The following is a 19,252-nucleotide window of genomic DNA, read 5'->3' on the forward strand; positions in this document are numbered from 1 at the left end:
GGGCAGTGGTTACAGCTGATAGATTTCTATTTGCTCTCTTATGTATTTATTTGCGTATTCTACTGACCTTTCTCCTTTCCCCTTACCACATTATGCTATACAGCCTGTGTTGATGGTAGTGACATTACAAATTATCCATAGATCACAGCATGGCAGGATAGGTCTGTCATGGAGCTGGCCGGGAGGACTGCACATCATTCAAGCTCCTGGCCTTGCAGCTGCATGTAGTGTGTTAGGGGACGTCATTTCACTTCTGATTCAAGGAACAACTCAGTTTACTTAAATTGTGTGCAAATTCTACATTTTCAGATAAAAAGAACAGATCAGTGGATCAGTAGATAACTGAATTTTTTATTTCCAAAATAATCAAGGTGCACAAAACTTATCAAATGAAAGAAAGATGTTGAATATGCAACCGTGAATTCTAAGAAATGTATTTAATTACATTCTCTCTTCTTCAAAGGAGAAAAAAAATCAGTTATTCCATGTGGCCAATATTATTTCAGTAAGAATTTACATATATAGGAAATAAAATGCAGAATCTGTTATAAATATCTCAATTTATTTTAAAGTATTACTGTCAAATAATCCTGATCATTAGATAACAGGTTTACCAATCTTTGTTTTTATAGATTAACAAGTTAAATTAAAAAGACACGTACAGACACCATTTTCAGTGTTTACAACACAGGGACAAACACCACATACACACACGTACGCAAAATCAGAAGCATGTTTTATGCCAGGGTTACTTTCTGTCCAGGTCGAAACACTGTTCCACTTTGATTTTTTCTCTTCTTTGGATTTTGAAAGCTTTCATACCTTAAAAAAAAAAAAATGAGATAACATTTAATACTTATAAATGCTGAACTTACAAAACATAAACAATGGATTGCTGCAAACAAGTTTTTAAGAAACAAAAGACAGTTCTTATAAAAGTTCTTATAAGAGTTTTTAAAAGTTGAACACTACAACAGAAAAGGAACACAGAGGATGAACAGGCAAATTGGAAAAGAGAAAATACAGAGGACAATGATCAACCACTATACTGTAATCAGAGAAATGTAAGATTTTAAGATGTATACAACTTTTCTCGAAATTGGCCAAGTTTCAGTTCAGTTCAGTCGCTCAGCCGTGTCCGACTCTTTGCGACCCCATGAACTGCAGCACGCCAGGCCTCCCTGTCCATCACCAACTCCCGGAGTTCACCCAAACTCATGTGCATCGAGTCGGTGATGCCATCCAACCATTTCATCCTCTGTTGTCCCCTTCTCCTCCTGCCCCCAGTCCCTCCCAGCATCAGGGTCTTTTCCAATGAGTCAACTCTTCGCACGAGGTGGCCAAGTTTAGAGAGAGACTAAAATACTTAACATTAGGGTAAGGTGAAGCTGGTACTATAACTATATTGCTATTGCTACATACATTTCTGAAAGACAATTTGGCAGTAGATTTCAAAAGCATTAAAAAAAAATGTAAGTAAACTGATGTGACAATTCTACTTCTATCCCAGTGAAATAATTAAGGATATGTGCAAACAGAGGTAAGAGAATGTTTATCACATTGCTCATACTGAAAACCTGGATGCAACTTATATGTCCAAAAATTGGATGTTACGCCATAGCTGTACTATATAAAATGACAAAATAGTAAACTTATTTAAAATGTGGAAGAATGTTAAAGATGTGTGGATGGACGAGTGACTGCTATACAGCATTATGTGCAGTGTCTTATTTTAGTAAGAGAAAACATAAGCACACAAATAAATAAGATTTGGGAGGTAATGAGGTTTAGGGAAACTGCTGGGGTTTTTCCCCCCACTTTGTTTTCTGATTTTTCTACAATAAGCACATATTTTGTTGAAGGGGAGCAGAATATGGCCCCCCTAGTGAACCACTTTGGCACATGGGTTATTTTGAGCTGAAGGAAATCAAGACCCAGCAAACCCGGGAAAGCCTTTTACCTCTCCCTTAACTGCCTTAAAGAACTGAGACTGGGGCCTGCAGCAGACAGCCTCTTACCAGACATAACTTTTTTTATCTGTGTGGCAGGGTGAAAGTCTGCTCATCTCATCTCCTTGTGAACTGCCCTCTTCACCTCTGAAGCTTCAGGCCCCATCCCTTCCCTTAGTTCAGGACACTACATAGGCCTCAGCTCATTGACCGCCAATGAGTCTTGTTTTTATGGGGTTCCTGTATCTACAAAACTAGTTTATCACCTGTTAACATCTTATGTCAGTAAATTATAGAGAAGCCAAAGAACCAAGAAGGGAAAGTTTATGCTACCCCTGCAGTTTGGTGCATATGGAGGCCTCCCGTCGCTGCAGGTGGGAGATCCTGGGACCTCTGACAAGAGCCAGTCAAGGGTCAGAATCCTTACCACGTCAGTCTCCTGGGTCTCTGCCTGCAGGTTCAGTGGAAGTGAGAGTGGGGAGAGTCCTTTTCTAAATTCAGAAGCAGGAGAAAAAATTTTGTGTGAACTAGTGCCTTAGCTACAGTGACTCTGGAAAAGATATCTTCTGAGCACTCTTGTTTTCTGTTGATCCAGTTCTCCCCAAACACGGCTATTTGCTTCTGTCTGTAGCTTTTGTGTCACTTCTCATAAGGAGGAAAACCAAAGAGTGGAAATGCAGTGTGTGCTGTGTGCCTAGTCGCTTAGTTGTGTCCAGCTCTTTGCAACCCCATGGACTCTAGCCTGCCAGGCTCCTCTGTCCACGGGGATTCTCCAGGCAAGAATACTGGAATGGTTGCCATGCTCTCTTCCAGGGGATCTTCCCAACCCAGGGATCGAGCCAGGGTCTCCTGCATTACAGACAGATTCTTTACCAGCTGAGCCACCAGGGGAGGTTCTAATTTACACCCATTGTTCGAGCCCACTGGCCTCAGAGACTGGTGACTTCATGGTTCTAATAGATGTGCATTTGTTGAGACACACTGCAGTGGGTCCCCTTTATTTAAACAGATGAGGTTTCCCCTTGTTCTATGTCTTGAGAGCTTGGCTTTGTGACTGGTATGGGTTTGTGACTCTCTGTGGCTTAACCAGCGAGAAGCCAGCCAGAAGATTAAGTATCAGCTTGAATCTGATGGGCATCAAGAAAACTCAGGATCTGAGACAAGAAGTGATAAGCAGCGATCTCTGTCCAGCTGTGCCAGCTCTTAGGGAGCTGGCTTTAAGGTGTCCCAGCCCACAGGGGCCTTTGTTGGCTCAAGCTTCACTGTCTTCTTGGTGCAGGGAAGTCCTGCTCCAGGAGCTCCTGTGAGTGCAGCGGAGGGCAGGCCGGCAACTGGCGGCATCACACGCTCTGGTGGGAGACGGGAGACTCCATCTTCACTGCCCCATTCTCACTGCCTGTGACCACGAAGCACTTTGCTTTCTTTGGCTAGCTCTGTGAGTAAACTTTGTGGATCTTCTGAAAGCTACGTCTTTTGCACTCTTTTTGGACACTTCTTATGGTCATTCATGGTTAAGCCATAAAAAGGGTTGCAGGTTACAGTCACCATTAAGACCCTGTCTGTCAGTGGCCAGGTGGATCCTTTAAACTGGAGAAAACTTCTGTTTTTGAAAAACACATGAAGAGTGCTAACGCTAAACAAGTGTCTTATGCTGCCTATGGAAAGACAACAGGAAAAAGACACAGAGGGGCACAACAGCCAGCCTTGGGGTTGCATACGTCTACAGGTCTTCCTCTTTCTGACCTGTTTCACCTCGTATGATAACCTCCAGGTTCATCCATGTTGCTGCATATGCAATTATTTCACTTTTTTTGGCTAAGTAATATTCCAGGGTATGTGTATGTGTGTGTGTGTGTATATATACACACACACACACACACGGCAACTTCTTTATCCACTCATCTGTCAATGGACATTGAGGTTGTTTCCAAGTCTCAGCTCAGAGAAGCAAAAAGCAAAGGAGAAAAGGAAAGATATATCCATTTGAATGCAGACTTCCAAAGAACAGCAAGGAGAGATAAGAAAGCCTTCCTCAGTGATCAGTGCAAAGAAATAGAGGAAAACAATAGAATGGGAAAGACTAGAGATCTCTTCAAGAAAATTACAGATACCAAGGGAACATTTCATGAAAAGATGGGACAATAAGGACAGAAGTGGTACAGACCTAACAGAAACAGAAGATATTAAGAGATGGCAAGAATACACAGAAGAACTGTACAAAAAAGATCTTCAGACCCACATAATCACGATGGTGTGATCACTCACCTAGAGCCAGACATCCTGGAATGTGAAGTCAAGTGGGCCTTAGGAAGCATCACTATGAACAAAGCTAGGGGAGGTGATGGAATTCCAGTTGAGCTATTTCAAATCCTAAAAGATAATGCTGTGAAAGTGCTGCACTCAATATGCCAGCAAATTTGGACAACTCAGCAGTGGCCACAGGACTGGAAAAGGTCAGTTTTCATTCCAATCCCAAATAAAGGCAATGCCAAAGAATGCTCAAACTAATGCAGAATTGCACTCATCTCACACACTAGCAAAGTAATGCTCAAAATTCTCCAAGCCTAGCTTTAACAGTATGTGAACTGTGAACTTCCAGATGTTCAAGCTGGATTCAGAAAAGGCAAAGGAAACAGAGATCAAATTGCCAACATCTTCTGGAACATCAAAAAAGCAAGAGAGTTCCAGAAAAACATGTATTTCTGCTTTATTGACTATGCCAAAGCCTTTGACTGTGTGGATCACAATAAACTGGAAAATTCTGAAAGAGACAGGAATACCAGAGCACTTGACCTGCCTCTTGAGAAATCTGTATGCAGGTCAGGAAACAACAGTTAGAACTGGACATGAAACAACAGACTGGCTACAAATCAAGAAAGGAGTACATCAAGGCTGTATATTGTCACCCTGCTTATTTAACTTATATGCAGAGTACATCATGAGAAACGCTGGGCTGGAGGAAGCACAAGCTGGAATCAAGACTGCCAGGAGAAATATCAATAACTTCAGATATGCAGATAACACCAGCCTTATGGCAGAAAGTGAAGAACTAAAGAACCTTTTGATGAAAGTGAAAGAGGAGAGTGAAAAAGTTGGCTTAAAGCTCAACATTCAGAAAACTAAGATCATGGCATTCGGGCCCATCACTTCATGTCACATAGATGGGGAAACAGTGGAGACAGTGTCAGACTTTATTTTTCTGGGCTCCAAAATCACTGCAGATGGTGACTGCAGCCATGAAATTAAAAGACGCGTACTCCTTGGAAAAAAAGTTATGACCAACCTAGACAGCATATTTAAAAACAGAAACATTACTTTGCCAACAAAGTTCCATGTGGTTAAAGCTATGGTATTCCCAGTAGTCATGTATGGATGTGAGAGTTGGACTATAAATAAAGCTGAGCACCAAAGAATTCATGCTTTTGAACTGTGGTGTTGGAGGAGACTCCTCTGAGAGGCGCTTGGACTGCAAGGAGATCCAACCAGTCCATCCTAAAGGAAATCAGCCCTGAATATTCATTCGAAGGACTGATGCTGAAGCTGAAACTCCAATACTTGGGCCACCTAATGTGAAGATGGAGAAGGCAATGGCACCCCACTCCAGTACTCTTGCCTGGAAAATCCATGGACGGAGGAGCGTGGTGGGCTGCAGTCCATGGGGTTGCTAAGAGTCGGACACGACTGAGCGACTTCACTTTCACTTTTCACTTTCATGCATTGGAGAAGGAAATGGCAACCCACTCCAGTGTTCTTGACTGGAGAATCTCAGGGATGGGGGAGCCTGGTGGGCTGCCATCTATGGGGTCACACAGAGTCGGACACGACTGAAGTGAGTTAGCAGTAGCAGTAATGTGAAGAACTGACTGATTTGAAAAGATCCTGATGCTTGGAAAGACTGAAGGCTGGGAGGAGAAGGGGACGGCAGAGGATGAGATGGTTGGATGGCATCACCGACTCAATGGACATGAGTTTGAGTAAACCCTGGGAGTTGGTGATGGACAGGGAGGCCCGGTGTGCTGCAGTCCATGGGGTTGCAAAGAGTCGGACACGACTGAGTGACTGAACTGATGTCTCAGCTATAATAAATATGCTGCTGTGTAAGCAGGGGTCTTGGGTGTCTTTTCAAATTAATAGTTTTGTCTGGCTATATGCCCAAGAAAGGGATTCTGGATATTTTGGCAACTGTATTTTTAGTTTTTTGAGGAACCTCCATACTGTTTTCCATAGTGGCTGTATCAATTTACATTCCTAGCAACAGTGTAAGAGCGCTCCCTTTTCACTACACCCTTTCCAGCATTCTTTATACGTAGAATTTTTAATGACGGCCAGGCTGACTGGTGTGAGGGGGTACCTCACTCTGGTTGTGATTTGCATTTCTCTAATAATTAGTGACACTGAGCATCTTTTTGTGTGCCGATTGGCCATATGTACGTTGTCTTAGGAGAAATGTCTACTGAGGTCTCCTGCCCATTTTTCAATCGGGTTGATTGCTTTTTTGTTGTTGACCTGTATGAGCTGTTTGTATATTTTGGATATTAACCCTCTGTCAGTCGCATCTCCTAGTTCATCACTGGGAGAAATATTTTCTCCTAGTCTGTAGGTTGTGTTTCATTTTGTTTATGGCTTCCTGGTAGCGTCTTTAGGATCTTCTGAGTATATAGTACCACGTCATCAGCAAACAGTTTGATTTCTTCTCTTCCAATCTGGATTCCTTTCACCAGTCACTGTTACTGTCATCCAGATGTGCTGCATCTCACTGATTTTCAGAAGCGGAATCATCCTGTGACCCTGAGATGAATCCAGACTGGTCGTGGTGTGTGCCTTTCTGCACGTGTTGTTGGATTCGCTTTGCTAACGTGTTGTTGAGAAGTTCTGTGTCTCTATTCATCAAAGGTATTCGCCTGTAATTTTCTTTTTTGGTTGTCTTTGTTTGGTTTTGGTGTCAAAGTGATGGTGCTTTCGAAGAATATCTTTGGGAGTATTCTTTCCTCTTCAATCTTTTGGAAGAGTCTGGGAAGGATCAATGTGATTTCTTCTTGGTATGTTTGGTACAATTCCCCAGTGAGCTATTTGGTTCTGGGCTCTTGTTTGAAGGGAGTTTTAAAAATTAGATTCTATTTCATTTCTAGTGATTGGTTTGCTCAGGTTATCTATTTCTTCTTGATTCAGTTTTGGTGGGCTGTTGTTCTAAAAATTGATCCATTTCTTCTAGGCTGTCAAATTTGTTGACATGATTGTTCACAGTAGAACACAGTACATTCACAGTAGAACAAAGTAAAGAAGAGGGTGGCAGAGGATGAGATGTTTAGATAGCATCACTGACTCAATGGACATAAACTTGAGCAAACTCTGGGAGACACTGGAGGAGAGGGAAGTCTGGCTTGCTGCAACCCCAAAAATGGGGTTGCGAAGAGTCAGACACAGCTTAGTGACTAGACAGCAACTGTTTATACTATTCTTACCTTTCCTCCGCCTGCGGCATCAGTTGTGATTTCTTCTCTTTCATATTTTGTTTATTTGGGTCTTCCTCTTTTCTTATTAGTAAGCCTGGCCAATTTTGTTTACCTTTCAAAGAACCAGCTATTGGTTTTATTGATCTTTTCTTATGTTTCTTATATCTATTTTACTTCTGAGTTTTATTATCATCTCCTTCATTGTGATATTTTGTTAGTTCTTTTTCTAGTTCTTTAAGTGGTGGATTAAGTTGTTATATTTTCCTGTTTCTTAAAGAAGCCTGTATTGCTGTGAACGTCCCTCTAAGAACTGCTTTCACTGCATCCCACAGATTTTATATGGTTCTGTTTTCATTGTCATTTGCCTCAAAGTACTTCACTTCTTCAATTTTGCTGACCACTTGGATTTTAGTAGCATATTGTTTAGTCTGCATGTAATTTTTTTTCTCGTTTTTTTTGTGGTTGACTTTTAGTTTCATGCCATTATGATCAGAAAAGATGCTTGAAATAATTCTATACTCTTAAATTTGTTGAGGCTTGTTTTGTGTCCTAGGATGCGGTCAACCCTAGAGAATATTTCATGTCCACTTGAAAAGAATGTATTTTGGTTTTTTTGTTTGTTTGATTTTGGATGTTATGTTCTGAAGACATCAATTAAGTCTAACTGCTATTTTATCATTTAGGATCTCTGTTGCCTTATTCACTTTCTGTCTCAAAGGTCTGCCCATTGATGTGAGAGGGGTGTTAAGGTCTCTTACTGTGGTCCTTTCATTCTCTCTCTTTGAATCTGTTAGTATTTGTTTTATACATTTGGGTTCTCCTATATTAGGTGCATATATGTTGACAAGTGTCATATCCTTTCCATGTATTGAGGCTTTTATCATTAATGTCCTTATCTTTCTTTATAATCTTGTTTTAAAGTCCATTTTGTATGATATGAGAATTGCAATCCCTGTTTTGTCCTTTCTGTTTGGATGGAGTATCTTTGTCCATTCCCTTTCATTTGAATAATTTTTTTTTTAGATTCCACATAAAAGCAATATATGGTATTTGTCTTTTTTTGTCTGACTTATTTCATTCAGTATGACAATCTCTAGGTCCATTATTTCATTTCTGTAATGGCTGAGTAATATGCCTGTGTGTGTGCACCAAATCTTCTATATCCACTCACCTGTCAGAGGATATTTAGGTTGTTTCCATGTCTTGGCACTGGTAAATAGAACTGTAGTGGACACTGGGTGCATGTACTCTTTCAGACTATTGTTCTCCAAATACATGCCCAGGGTGGAATTGCAGGATCATCGAGTATCTCTATTTTGAGTTTTTAAGGAACACCTATACTGTTCACAGTGCCTGTCTCAGTGTACATTCTGACCAACAGTGGAGGAGGGCTCCCTTCTCTCCACACCCTTTCCAGCACTTACTGTTTGTGGGTTTGTTGATGACAGCCATTTTGACTGCTGTAAAGTGATATCTCGTTGTAGTTTTTTTTTAATAGAATTTATTTATTTATTGACTACACTGGGTCTTTGATGCTGCGAACAGGCTTTCTCTAGTTGCAGAAAGTGGGAGCCGCTCTCCAGTGGTGGTGCACAGGCTTCTCACTGCAGTGGCTTCTCTTGTTGCAGAGCACAGGCTCTCGCATGCTCGGCCTCAGTAGTTGTGGCACACATGCTTAACTGCTCTGTGGCACATGGGATCTTCCCAGACAGGGATCGAACCTATGTCCCTTGCATTGCAAGGCAGATTCTTAACCACTGGACCACCAGGGAAGCCCTCACTGTAGTTTTGATTTGCATTTCTGTAATTAGTGAGTTGAACATCTTTCCAGTATGCCTCTTTGCCATCTGTATGTCATCTTTGGAGAAATGTCTATTTAGGTCTTCTGCCCAGTTTTTGATTGGGTTGTTTATTTTGATATTAAACTCCATGAACTGTTAGTAAATTTTGGAGATTAATCCCTCATCAACTCTCATTTGTAAATATTTTCTCCCATTCTGTGGGTTGCTTTTCTTTTTGCTTAAGGTTTCCTTTGCTGTGCAAAAGATTTTGAGTTTAATTGGGTCCCATTTGCTTATTTTTGTTCTTATTTCTATTACTCTGACAGATGGATTGAAAAAGGCATTGCTATGAATTATGTCAGAGTTCTGCCTATGTTTTCCTCTGAGTTTTATAGTGTCTGACCTTTCATTTAGACCTTTAATCCATTTCAAGTTTATTCTTCTGTATGGTGTTAAAAAATGTTCTCTTTTTTTTTACGTGGAGCTGTCCAGTTTTCCCAGCACCATTTATTGAACAGACTGTCTCTTCTCCATTGTTTATGTTTCTGGGCTTCTATCCTGTTCCATTGATGATATGTCTGCTTTTGTGCCAGAACCATACTGTCTTGATGGCTATAGCTTTATAATATAGTCTTGACATCAGGAAGTCTGATTCTCTCAGCTGTTTTTCTTAAGATTGCTCTTACTCAGGGTCTTTTGGGTTTCCATATGAACTTTAAGACTCTTTGTTCTAGTTCTGTAAAAGATGCCATTGGTAATTTAATACAGATCACAATGAATGTGTAGCGTGGCTTGTGTAGTACAGTCATTTTCACAATATTGATGCTCCCAGTCCAAGACTATAGTATATTTTCCCATCTGTTTGTGTTATCTTCAATTTCTTTCACCAGTGTCTCACAGTTTCAGAGTAAAGGTTTTTTGTTTCCTTAGGTAGGTTTATTCCTAGGTATTTTATTCTTTTTGCTGTGATGGTAAATGGGACTGCTTCTTTAATTTCTCTTTTTGTTTCATTGTAAGTATCTAGGAATGTAACAGATTTATGTGGATTAATTTTGTAACCAGCAACTCTAATGAATTCATTGATGGGCTCAGTAGTGTTTCTGGTAGTGTCTTTAGGATTTTCTATGTATAGTATCACTTCAACAGCAAACAGTGACATTTTAATGTCTTTTCCAACTTGGAGTCCTTTTGTTTCTTTTTATTCTCTGATTGCCATGATTAGGACTTCCAAAACTATGTTAAATAAAACTGGTGAGATTGGGCATCCTAGTCTTATTCCCGTTTAGAGGGACTGCTTTCAGCTTTTCACTGTTAAGTATGTGGAAAATTCTTCAAGAGATGGGAATATCAGACCACCCGACCTTCCTCCTGAGAAATCTGTATGCAGGTCAAGAAGCAACAGTTAGAACTGAACATGGAACAACATACTGGTTCCAAATCGGGAAAGGAGTACATCAAGGCTGTGTATTGTCACCCTGATTATTTAACTTATATGCAGGATACATTATGAGAAATGCTGGGCTGGATGAAGCACAAGCTGGAATCAAGGTTGCTGGGAGAAATATCAGTAACCTCAAATATGCAGATGACACCACCCTTATGGCAGAATGTGAAGAAGAACTAAAGAACCTCTTGATGAAAGTGAATGAGGAGAGTGAAAAAGTTGGCTTAAAACTCAACATTCAGAAAACTAAGATCACGGCATCTGGTCCATCACTTCATGGCAAATAGATAGGAAACAATGACAGACTATTTTGGGGGGCTCCAAAATCACTGCAGATGGTGACTGCAGTCATGAAATTAAAAAATGATTGCTCCTTGGTAGAAAAGTTATGGCCAACCTAGACAACACATTAAAAAGCAGAGACATTACTTTGCCAACAAAGGTCTGTCTAGTCAAAAACAAAGGTTTTTCTAGCCATGTGTGGATGTGAGTTGGACTATAAAGAAAGCTGAGCACCAAAGAATTGATGCTTTTGAACTGTGTTGGAGAAGACTCTTGAGGGTCCCTTAGACTGCAAGGAGATCCAACCAGTCCATCCTAAAGGAAATCAGTCCTAACTATTCACTGGAAGGACCAATGCTGAAGCTCCAATACTTTGCCACCTGATGCGAAGAACTGACTCATTGGAAAAGACCCTGATGCTGGGAAAGATTGAAGGTGGGAGGAGAAGGGGACGACAGAGGATGAGATGTTTGGATGGCATCACTGACTCAATGGACATGAATTTGAGTAAACTCTGGGAGTTGGTGATGGACAGGGAGGCCTGGCGTGCTGTAGTCCATGGGGTCACAAAGAGTTGGACGCGACTGAACTGAAGATGTTAGCTGTAGCTTTACCATATATGGCCTTTGTTATATTGATAGTGTGTTTCCTCTGAAAAAACTTTCTGGAGCCTTTCATCATAAATGGATGCTGAATTTTGTCAACAGCCTTTTCTGCATGTATTAAATATATCATGCCACTCCCTTCTGGCTTGCAGAGTTTCTGCTGAAAGACCAGCTGATAAACTTATGGGAGTTCTCTTGGATGGCATTTGTTGCTTTTATATTTAATGTTTGTAATTTTTATTTTGTTGTATTCAATCTTTGTTTGACTAATATGTGTTTCAGCATGTTCCTTACACATGTTCCTACTTAGGTTTATCCTATCTGGACTCTCTGTTCTTCCTAGATGTTGGTGACTATTTCCCTTCCCATGTTAGGGAATTTTTCAGCTATTATCTCTTCAAATATTTTCTCAGATCCTTTCTCTCTTTTTCTTCTGGGAACTCTGTAATGCAAATATTGGTGCCTTTAATATTGTCCTGGACGTCTCTTAGACTGTCTTTGTCTTTTGTTATGTTCCGTGGCAGTGATTTTCACTATTATCTTTCAGGTCACTTATCTGTTCTTCTGCTTCACTTATTCTATTGATTCCTTCTGGTGTATTTTTCATTTCAGATTGTTCATCTGTTTGCTCCTTAGTTCTTCTCAGTCTTCAGCAAACATCTATTGTATCTTTCTCAAGCCTTGCCTCCATTCTTTTTCTGAGATCTTTGATCATCTTCACTATTATTCTGAATTCTTTTTCTAGTAGGTTGGCTATCTTTATTTCACTTAGTTGTTCTTCTGGGTGTCATCTTGTTCCTTTATCTGGGACATATTCCTTTTCAATCTCATTTTGACTAACTTTCTGGGGCTTCCCTGTGGCTCAGGGGTTAAAGCGTCTGCCTCCAATGCAGAAGACCCGGGTTTGATCCCTGGGTTGGGAAGATCCCCTGGAGAAGGAAATGGCAACCCACTCCAGTATTCTTGCCTGGAGAATCCCATGGAAGGAGAAGCCTGGTAGGCTACAGTCCACCGGGTCGCAAAGAGTTGGACATGACTGAGCGACTTCACTTTCACTTTCTGTGATCGCTTTTTCTGTTCCACAGGCCGCAGGACTGTAGTTCTTCTGACTGCCCTCTGGTGGTTGCGGCTGACTGAGACATTTGTGCAGGCTTCCTGATGAGAAGGGCTGATTCTGGTCCACTGGTGGGTAGAGCTGGATTTTGTCCCTCTGGTGCACAGGGCCATGTTCAGGGAGTCTTTAATCCGCTTGTCTGCTGATGGGTGGGGCTGTGTTCCTGCCCTGTTGGTGGTTTGGCTTGAGGCAACCCAGCACTGGAGCCTGCAGGGGCTAATGCAGCCTCGGGGAGGATTCATGCTAGTAAGTACATCCCAGAATCCTTGCTGCCGGTGTCTTTGTTCTTGCAGTGAGTCATGGTCGCCACTACCTCTCTCCCTGACCTCTGCAGGAGACTATCCAGTACTAGCAGGTAGGTCTGTCCCTGTCTCTTATCAGGTCACTGCTCTTTTCCCCTGGGTCTTTGTATACATGAGACTTTGTGTGTGTCCTCTAAGAGCAGACTTTGTGTTTCTCCCCATCTTGTAGAAATACTGTGATCAAACCCCACTGGCCTTCAAAGCCAGATTCTCTGGGGGCTGGACCCCCAGGCTGGGAAGGCTGATGTGGGGTTTAAAACTTTTACTCCTGTGGGATAACTTCCACGGGAGAATTGTTTCCAAGCTTGTGGGTCACCCACCCAGAAGGTATGGGATTTGCAGTAATGCCCCTCCTACCATCTTATTGTGGCTTTTGTCTTTGGATGTAGAATATCTTTTTTGGGAGGTTCCAGTAATTTTTTTTGTAAATTGTTGTTCACCAGTTAGTTGTGGTTTTGGTGTTTCTGCAGGAAGAGGGTGAGCTCACAGCCCTCTACTCTGCCATCTTGCGATGGCATCCTCCTGCATCCCCTTACTTTTAATCTGTGCATGCCCTTTGCCCTAACGTGGGTCTCTTAGAGGCAACATCTTTTGATTTCCTTCATAGTTAAAGATCTTCTTCATGTAGCTGGATGGTTGGGTCAGGCCCTTGATAGCATTCAGGCTGCAATCTAGTTTTTTGAGGAAATAAGAAACTGTCCATATTTTACAAATTGGTCTCTGCAAAATCAGAAATGTGGCTCTAGAAACAATTCAAAAGTTCACCTCTCTTTACCAACCCCCAGACCTCCCCTATTCACCTCAAAATGATTGCAGATAGTGTAAAAGATCAGGATGTTAGAACTATTTAAAGATAGGAAATTGTAAATAATTACTCTAGACATCTGATAATAAACGTACCTCCAGACTCCTAGAAAGAGGAAATAATCAACAAAAAGATAACCTACTGAATGGGAAGAAATATTTGCAAATGATGTGACCAGAAACACCCAGACTGTAAGGAGTACACACAACTCAATATCAAAGAAACCTGAGGAAAAATGGGCAGAGGATCAGAACAGACATTTTCCAAAGAAGACATACAGATAGAAGGCTAACATCTCTAATTAGAGAAATGCAAACCAAAAGCACAGTGAGATACCACCTCACAGCTGTCAGAATGGCTATCATCAAAAAGACTAGAGGTCATAACGGCAAGGAAGAGGAGAAAAGGGGACCGTCTGACACTACTGGTGTCAACAGACGTTTATGTAACTAACCACTACTGAAAACAAAATGGAGGCTCCCTACAATACGGATGTTCCTCTAAAATATAGAACTACCATGTAACCAGCAATTCTAATCTGGGTGTATATACCCAGAATGTGATGAGTATTAATTAGTATACTAGATATTACTATATAGAAATTACTATACTCTATAACTAGTAATATAGTATAGTAATGCTATATAGTATTACTATACTCTATATTGCTATATATAGAATATTAATAAATATAGTAAGTAATATAGTAGAAAAACAAATAGTAATTTAAAAAGATACATGTATTTTAATGTTCAAAGAAGCATTATTTAGAATTGCCAAGGTATGGAAGCAACAGAAGTGTCCATCAATAAACAACTGGCTTAATAAGATGGAATATTACTTAGGAGTATTACTCAGCCATTAAAAAAGACTGAAACACTGCCATTTGATACAACATGGATGGACCTAGAGAGTACCATCAGAAAAGACAAATACCATATCACTTACTTTGGAATCTAAAAAAACAAATGAATGTATAAAACAAAACAGAAATGGACTCAGATACAGGGAACAAACTAGTGGTTACCAGACGAGAGAAGGAAGGAAAGGAGCAAGCCAGGTTTGGGGATTAAGAGGTACAAACTACTCTGGATAAAATAAGGAACAAGGACCGTATTGTTCATCACAGGGAAATGTAGCCATTATTTTGCAGTAACTTTAAATGGAGTGTAATCTATAAATACTGAATCACTTTGTAGTACACCGGAAGCTAATGCTGTAAATCAACTCTATTTAAACATAAGTAAGCAGAAAACTGACTTTCTTCCTCTGTCCCTGTACATATCCTAGGAGATAACTAAAACACTGTCCACAATCACCTGAGACTGGGGGGAAAAAAAGGAGCAGAAACAGGAGAGGCTTTTTAAAAAATACAGACCTATAAAAATTCCTGGGCTTCCCTAGTGGCTCAGATGGTAAAGAATCTGCCTGCAGTGCAGGAGACCTGGGTCGGGAAGATCCCCTGGAGGAAGAAACGGCAACCCACTCCAGTGTTCTTGCCTGGAGAAGTCCACGGGCAGAGAAGCCAGGCAGGTTACAATCCATGCGGTTGCAAGAGTTGCATGTGACTGAACAACTTTCACACACGTTAACAACTCCCATGGTTTAAAAAAGAATGAATTTGGGTCATATGGAGTGATGTGGATGAACCTGGAGTCTCATACAAAGTGAAGTCAGTCAGAACAAGTATTGTATGTTATTGCATATATGTGGAATCTAGAATCTAAATCTAAAAAGAATCGTAAGTGCATATATGATGAACCTATTTGCAGGGCAGGGATACAGAAGCAGATGTAGAGAAAGGGACTTGTGGACACAGAGTGGGGGGAAGGGGAGGGTGGGATGAACTGACGTATATATACTACCACATGTAAGACAGCTCGTGGGAAGCTGCTGAGTAACATGGGGAGCTCAGCTGGGGGCTCTGTTGCAACCTAGAGGGGTGGGGCAGAAGGGGGGCTCAAGAGGGAGCGAAAGGATACATGTATACAAATACCCGATACACGTTCTGTATAAGAACTAACAACACAGTAAAATATTCCAATTAAAAAAAAAAACCTCCCAAGGCTAAAATTTGGGGATGGAAATTAAACAGGATCTGTTTGTGTTTGTTATATCAATGTATATATGGTATTTTGGATGAATATTGCCATAATTTGTAAAATGATCTACTTAATTGGCTTAGAGAAAAAAGCACAAATTTAAGATTTCTCAACTCTCAGAAACATAATACAAACTAATCCAAATAAAGTGATCTGGGATACTGTCCACTAAATAAAGTTAAAGTATATGTTATGAAACTTGCCATGACAGTTAACTGCTTTAATATCCCATAAAATTTTCATAAGTGAACTTCTCAGTAATAATTTTTATGGTATGTCTCCTTTGTTTCCATAATCTCTTCAGTAACTTAAACCCTTAGTTTTGGTAAATGATGAAAATTCACTGGATATCTAGATCATTTTTAAATATGATAAAATACTGAAACATTAACTACTGAACATAGTATTATTTACTTTTGGCTTCTTACAATGTAGAAAATAAAAATATTTCAAAGTATAAAGAAATGTGTCCTATTCTACTGAAGAATCGTACTGTTAAGGTGTATTCTTCCGGAAATTATGAAATGTATGCAGTAATCTACCAGTCTACAAAATGCTAGTGTAACAGTTCAAAATTACAAGTTAAGTTTTGTGTTAAGAATTCTAATTAATGTCTTTAACTAGAACTGAGAATTTACAAGGAAAACAGCTACGCAACTCTATTCTGACTGTTTCAGAATGGGAAAGAATAAAGGACAAACTGAACAAATACAGAAACTTGCAGAGAGACTGACTGTAGTCAAGGTGGAAAAATGGAATGAATTTACTATGGGGTTTAAAAAAAAAAGTTTTAGTTTATATACTACTGATATTAAAATGTTCTCCTTCAGGACAAAAATTTTTTTGGCTATTGGTCTGCTACTGCTGAGACTATGAAAGGTTCTTTACCTTTTTAAGTAGTCTTCATAGAAAACATTTTTAGAAATCAAAATCCTATTTTATCCAAAGAATTCCCTATGCCTCATGTCTTAAGAAAGTCTTAAGTGTTTCATTTTTACAACTATGTAACTCTGCATTTGCCTGCAAAATCTGACACTATGGTTAAGCGAGTAAGTATTGTTTAACAGTAAGATACGTAAGATAGTACTGGTGTTTTAAAACCTCTTGATATTTTTGACAAACTTCCCCAAATTCTAAATAAGGCTTTTTGACTTTGAATTAACTCTTGTGATTTTCCAGAGATCCCCTGGAACATCTCAAGAGATCTATTCCCTTTCTCCTTACAAAAAGAGAAAGATAAATTAGGCTTACTTGATATATTACATTACACAGGAAGCATTGTCAAGAAAAAATACTACAAACGATACTCAGTTATATTTATATGGGTATGTTATTAACATGCCTTATGAATATTACATATCAGACATTTAGGAACTGTATACAACTCCTGTAATTCCAGTTATCTTTTAAAATTGTATGTCACAGAAATGACCAAATTTCCTCATCAACTGCATCATAGTGATGCTTCATCAGATTTTTTTTTTTATTTTAGAAGAGCTTCAGATTTACAGAAAAGTTGGCAAAGATAGTAAAGAGTTTCATCAAATCTTTAACCACGGCCATTTTTAAGTCTTTTGTCATTTATAATTATTGTAAAAGTGTTCCTGCAAAAGTGCTAGATCTTCAGTGAGACTCATGGACGTACTCTAACAAGCGCTGGTTTCTGGTAACTTTCAGAAAGTTTATATCACTGAATCAGGTAAGAATTTGTAGAACTCTAATGGAGAAACTGATGGCTTCATAAACTGCTAACAAAAGATCCATAAAAGTTAATTACATGGGACTGAATGAACTACTGAGGACATTATAGTTTTTATGACTTTGGGTTTATCAAGTATTGTTTTATTTTTTCCAGATTTAAGGAAAACTTTTTCTTTTAAGCTATCAATAATTTGGTTGAATATGCCTTTGTGAACAAAAATGAAACATGTTTTCTACCTGATCCTTCCAGAATTCAGAAACTCTCAAACAATATTCCTCTGGCTACAGTTATTTCCATAAGTTCCAGGAGAACCCTTTCTCCTTGTGACAGGACACAGCTGGAAGCACCGGCTGTCTTACCAAGGCTTTGACTGTAATGTCACATGTGAGAGTGCATGGAGAACAAAGGAGACCAGTCCTAAGAAACTAAGATTGATTTTATGGAACCGATAACGCCCCTTGGAAAACCCGCCTGGTACCTGTTTTTCAGAGTTCCCAGTAACCTTTCCAGATGAGTTTAGGAAGGTCATTTCCTGGCAGGTATAGGGACTTCAGGGTATCTTGGGGACCTCCAAAAGAGAGGAATTTAAGCCACCTGAATACGGCTGACGCTTTAACAACACAGGAGTGAGGCATACCAACCCCACCCCTCACTAACAGACATAAATCTTCAGTCAGCCCTCTGTATCCACAGATTCAACAAGCCATGGAGTGTGTAGTACTACAGTACATGTTTACTGAAAATCGACTCTTGTAGTTCAAGTCCATGTTGTTTGAGGGTCACCAGTATATAGCTACTGCAAGCAAAATCGTATGGAAAGTACTTGCCTTGGCTTCCAAGCATCAAGTCTTCTAAAACACCAAAGTGAGATTCCTTCTAAAAATTTCCAGCAAAAAGCACCTATATACTCAATTACTATTCTTGCTGAACTTATATAAATAATCAGGCCAAGTTTATTGAAACTAGATTTAATTTGAAAACAGTTTAGTCTTACTGTGGTTATTTAAGTTAGAAATGTGGATCGTTGTAGAGAGAAATCATGTTTCATTAATATACTTTTTGTTTTTAAAATTTAAAAAGTCCATTAACCATTTGATTAAGTCTGATTTATATAAACATACATTTATATAAAAATAAAAATTTATTTTTGACTTCTTTATTCCTGAAATTTTTGAGTGTTTGAATGCATGGCTGCTGAGCAAATGTTTTTGAATTGGCTTTTAAATATTCCACATATTTGTGATTTGAAAAAGAACTCTAGAAGTTTGAAGAAATGTCGCTTGTAGTAGTATGTATACTTCTGAATCAGAATTTGTTACTTACAATTCAGCAAAGGTCTTCCAGTCATCTTCACTGATGGACGGCCGAGTATGACTAAGCGCAGTCATTAAATGTGACTGGCTAATAGCCAAACTGGTTTTGCTCGGTCCTGGTGGGTTAAGGGCATCATCCTCCTTAAACAAAAAATAAAATGACAGAAAGTTAACTAAGGGACATAATGAAAAAGAGTTATTTGCTTTTGAAAAAGAATGTTATTTGCTTTTGCCATTTTCTTGGGACTAGGCCTTCCCTTTCTCATAAAATTACCAAAATCTGTTAGCACATAACTGTTTGACCAATCGATGTGTTTCAGCCCTTTATAAAGAGAGCGCATTTACAAACCAAAAAACTACATATCAAAAACAGGAAAAACAATCTGTAAGAAGTTTTACA

At 39.5% G+C, this 19,252-nt stretch overlaps 1 protein-coding gene and 1 non-coding gene across 3 annotated transcripts in view; one reads left to right on the top strand and one right to left on the bottom strand.

The window, feature by feature from the left end:
• Positions 1–331: 331 nt before the first annotated feature.
• PEX1 (peroxisomal biogenesis factor 1) overlaps positions 332–19,252 on the bottom strand; it is an 81,453-nt gene continuing 62,532 nt past the window's right edge. The window contains exons 23-25 of one of the 2 annotated variants that reach the window (XM_024990550.2): positions 18,863–18,993; positions 18,018–18,107; positions 736–822 (exon numbers count right to left, since the gene is read on the bottom strand). In XM_024990550.2, coding sequence (XP_024846318.1) covers positions 18,065–18,107; positions 18,863–18,993 — 174 coding nt within the window. In that variant the 3' untranslated portion in view covers positions 736–822; positions 18,018–18,064. Of the gene's footprint in view, positions 823–18,017; positions 18,108–18,862; positions 18,994–19,252 lie in introns of both variants that reach the window. The other variant, NM_001192071.2, reaches the window with a different exon arrangement.
• Positions 12,366–12,438, top strand: TRNAW-CCA (transfer RNA tryptophan (anticodon CCA)). The gene has a single exon. It is a non-coding gene; the product is annotated as a tRNA-Trp (tRNA).

Source organism: Bos taurus, chromosome 4 (assembly GCF_002263795.3).
Source record: "Bos taurus isolate L1 Dominette 01449 registration number 42190680 breed Hereford chromosome 4, ARS-UCD2.0, whole genome shotgun sequence".
NCBI lineage: Eukaryota > Metazoa > Chordata > Mammalia > Artiodactyla > Bovidae > Bos > Bos taurus.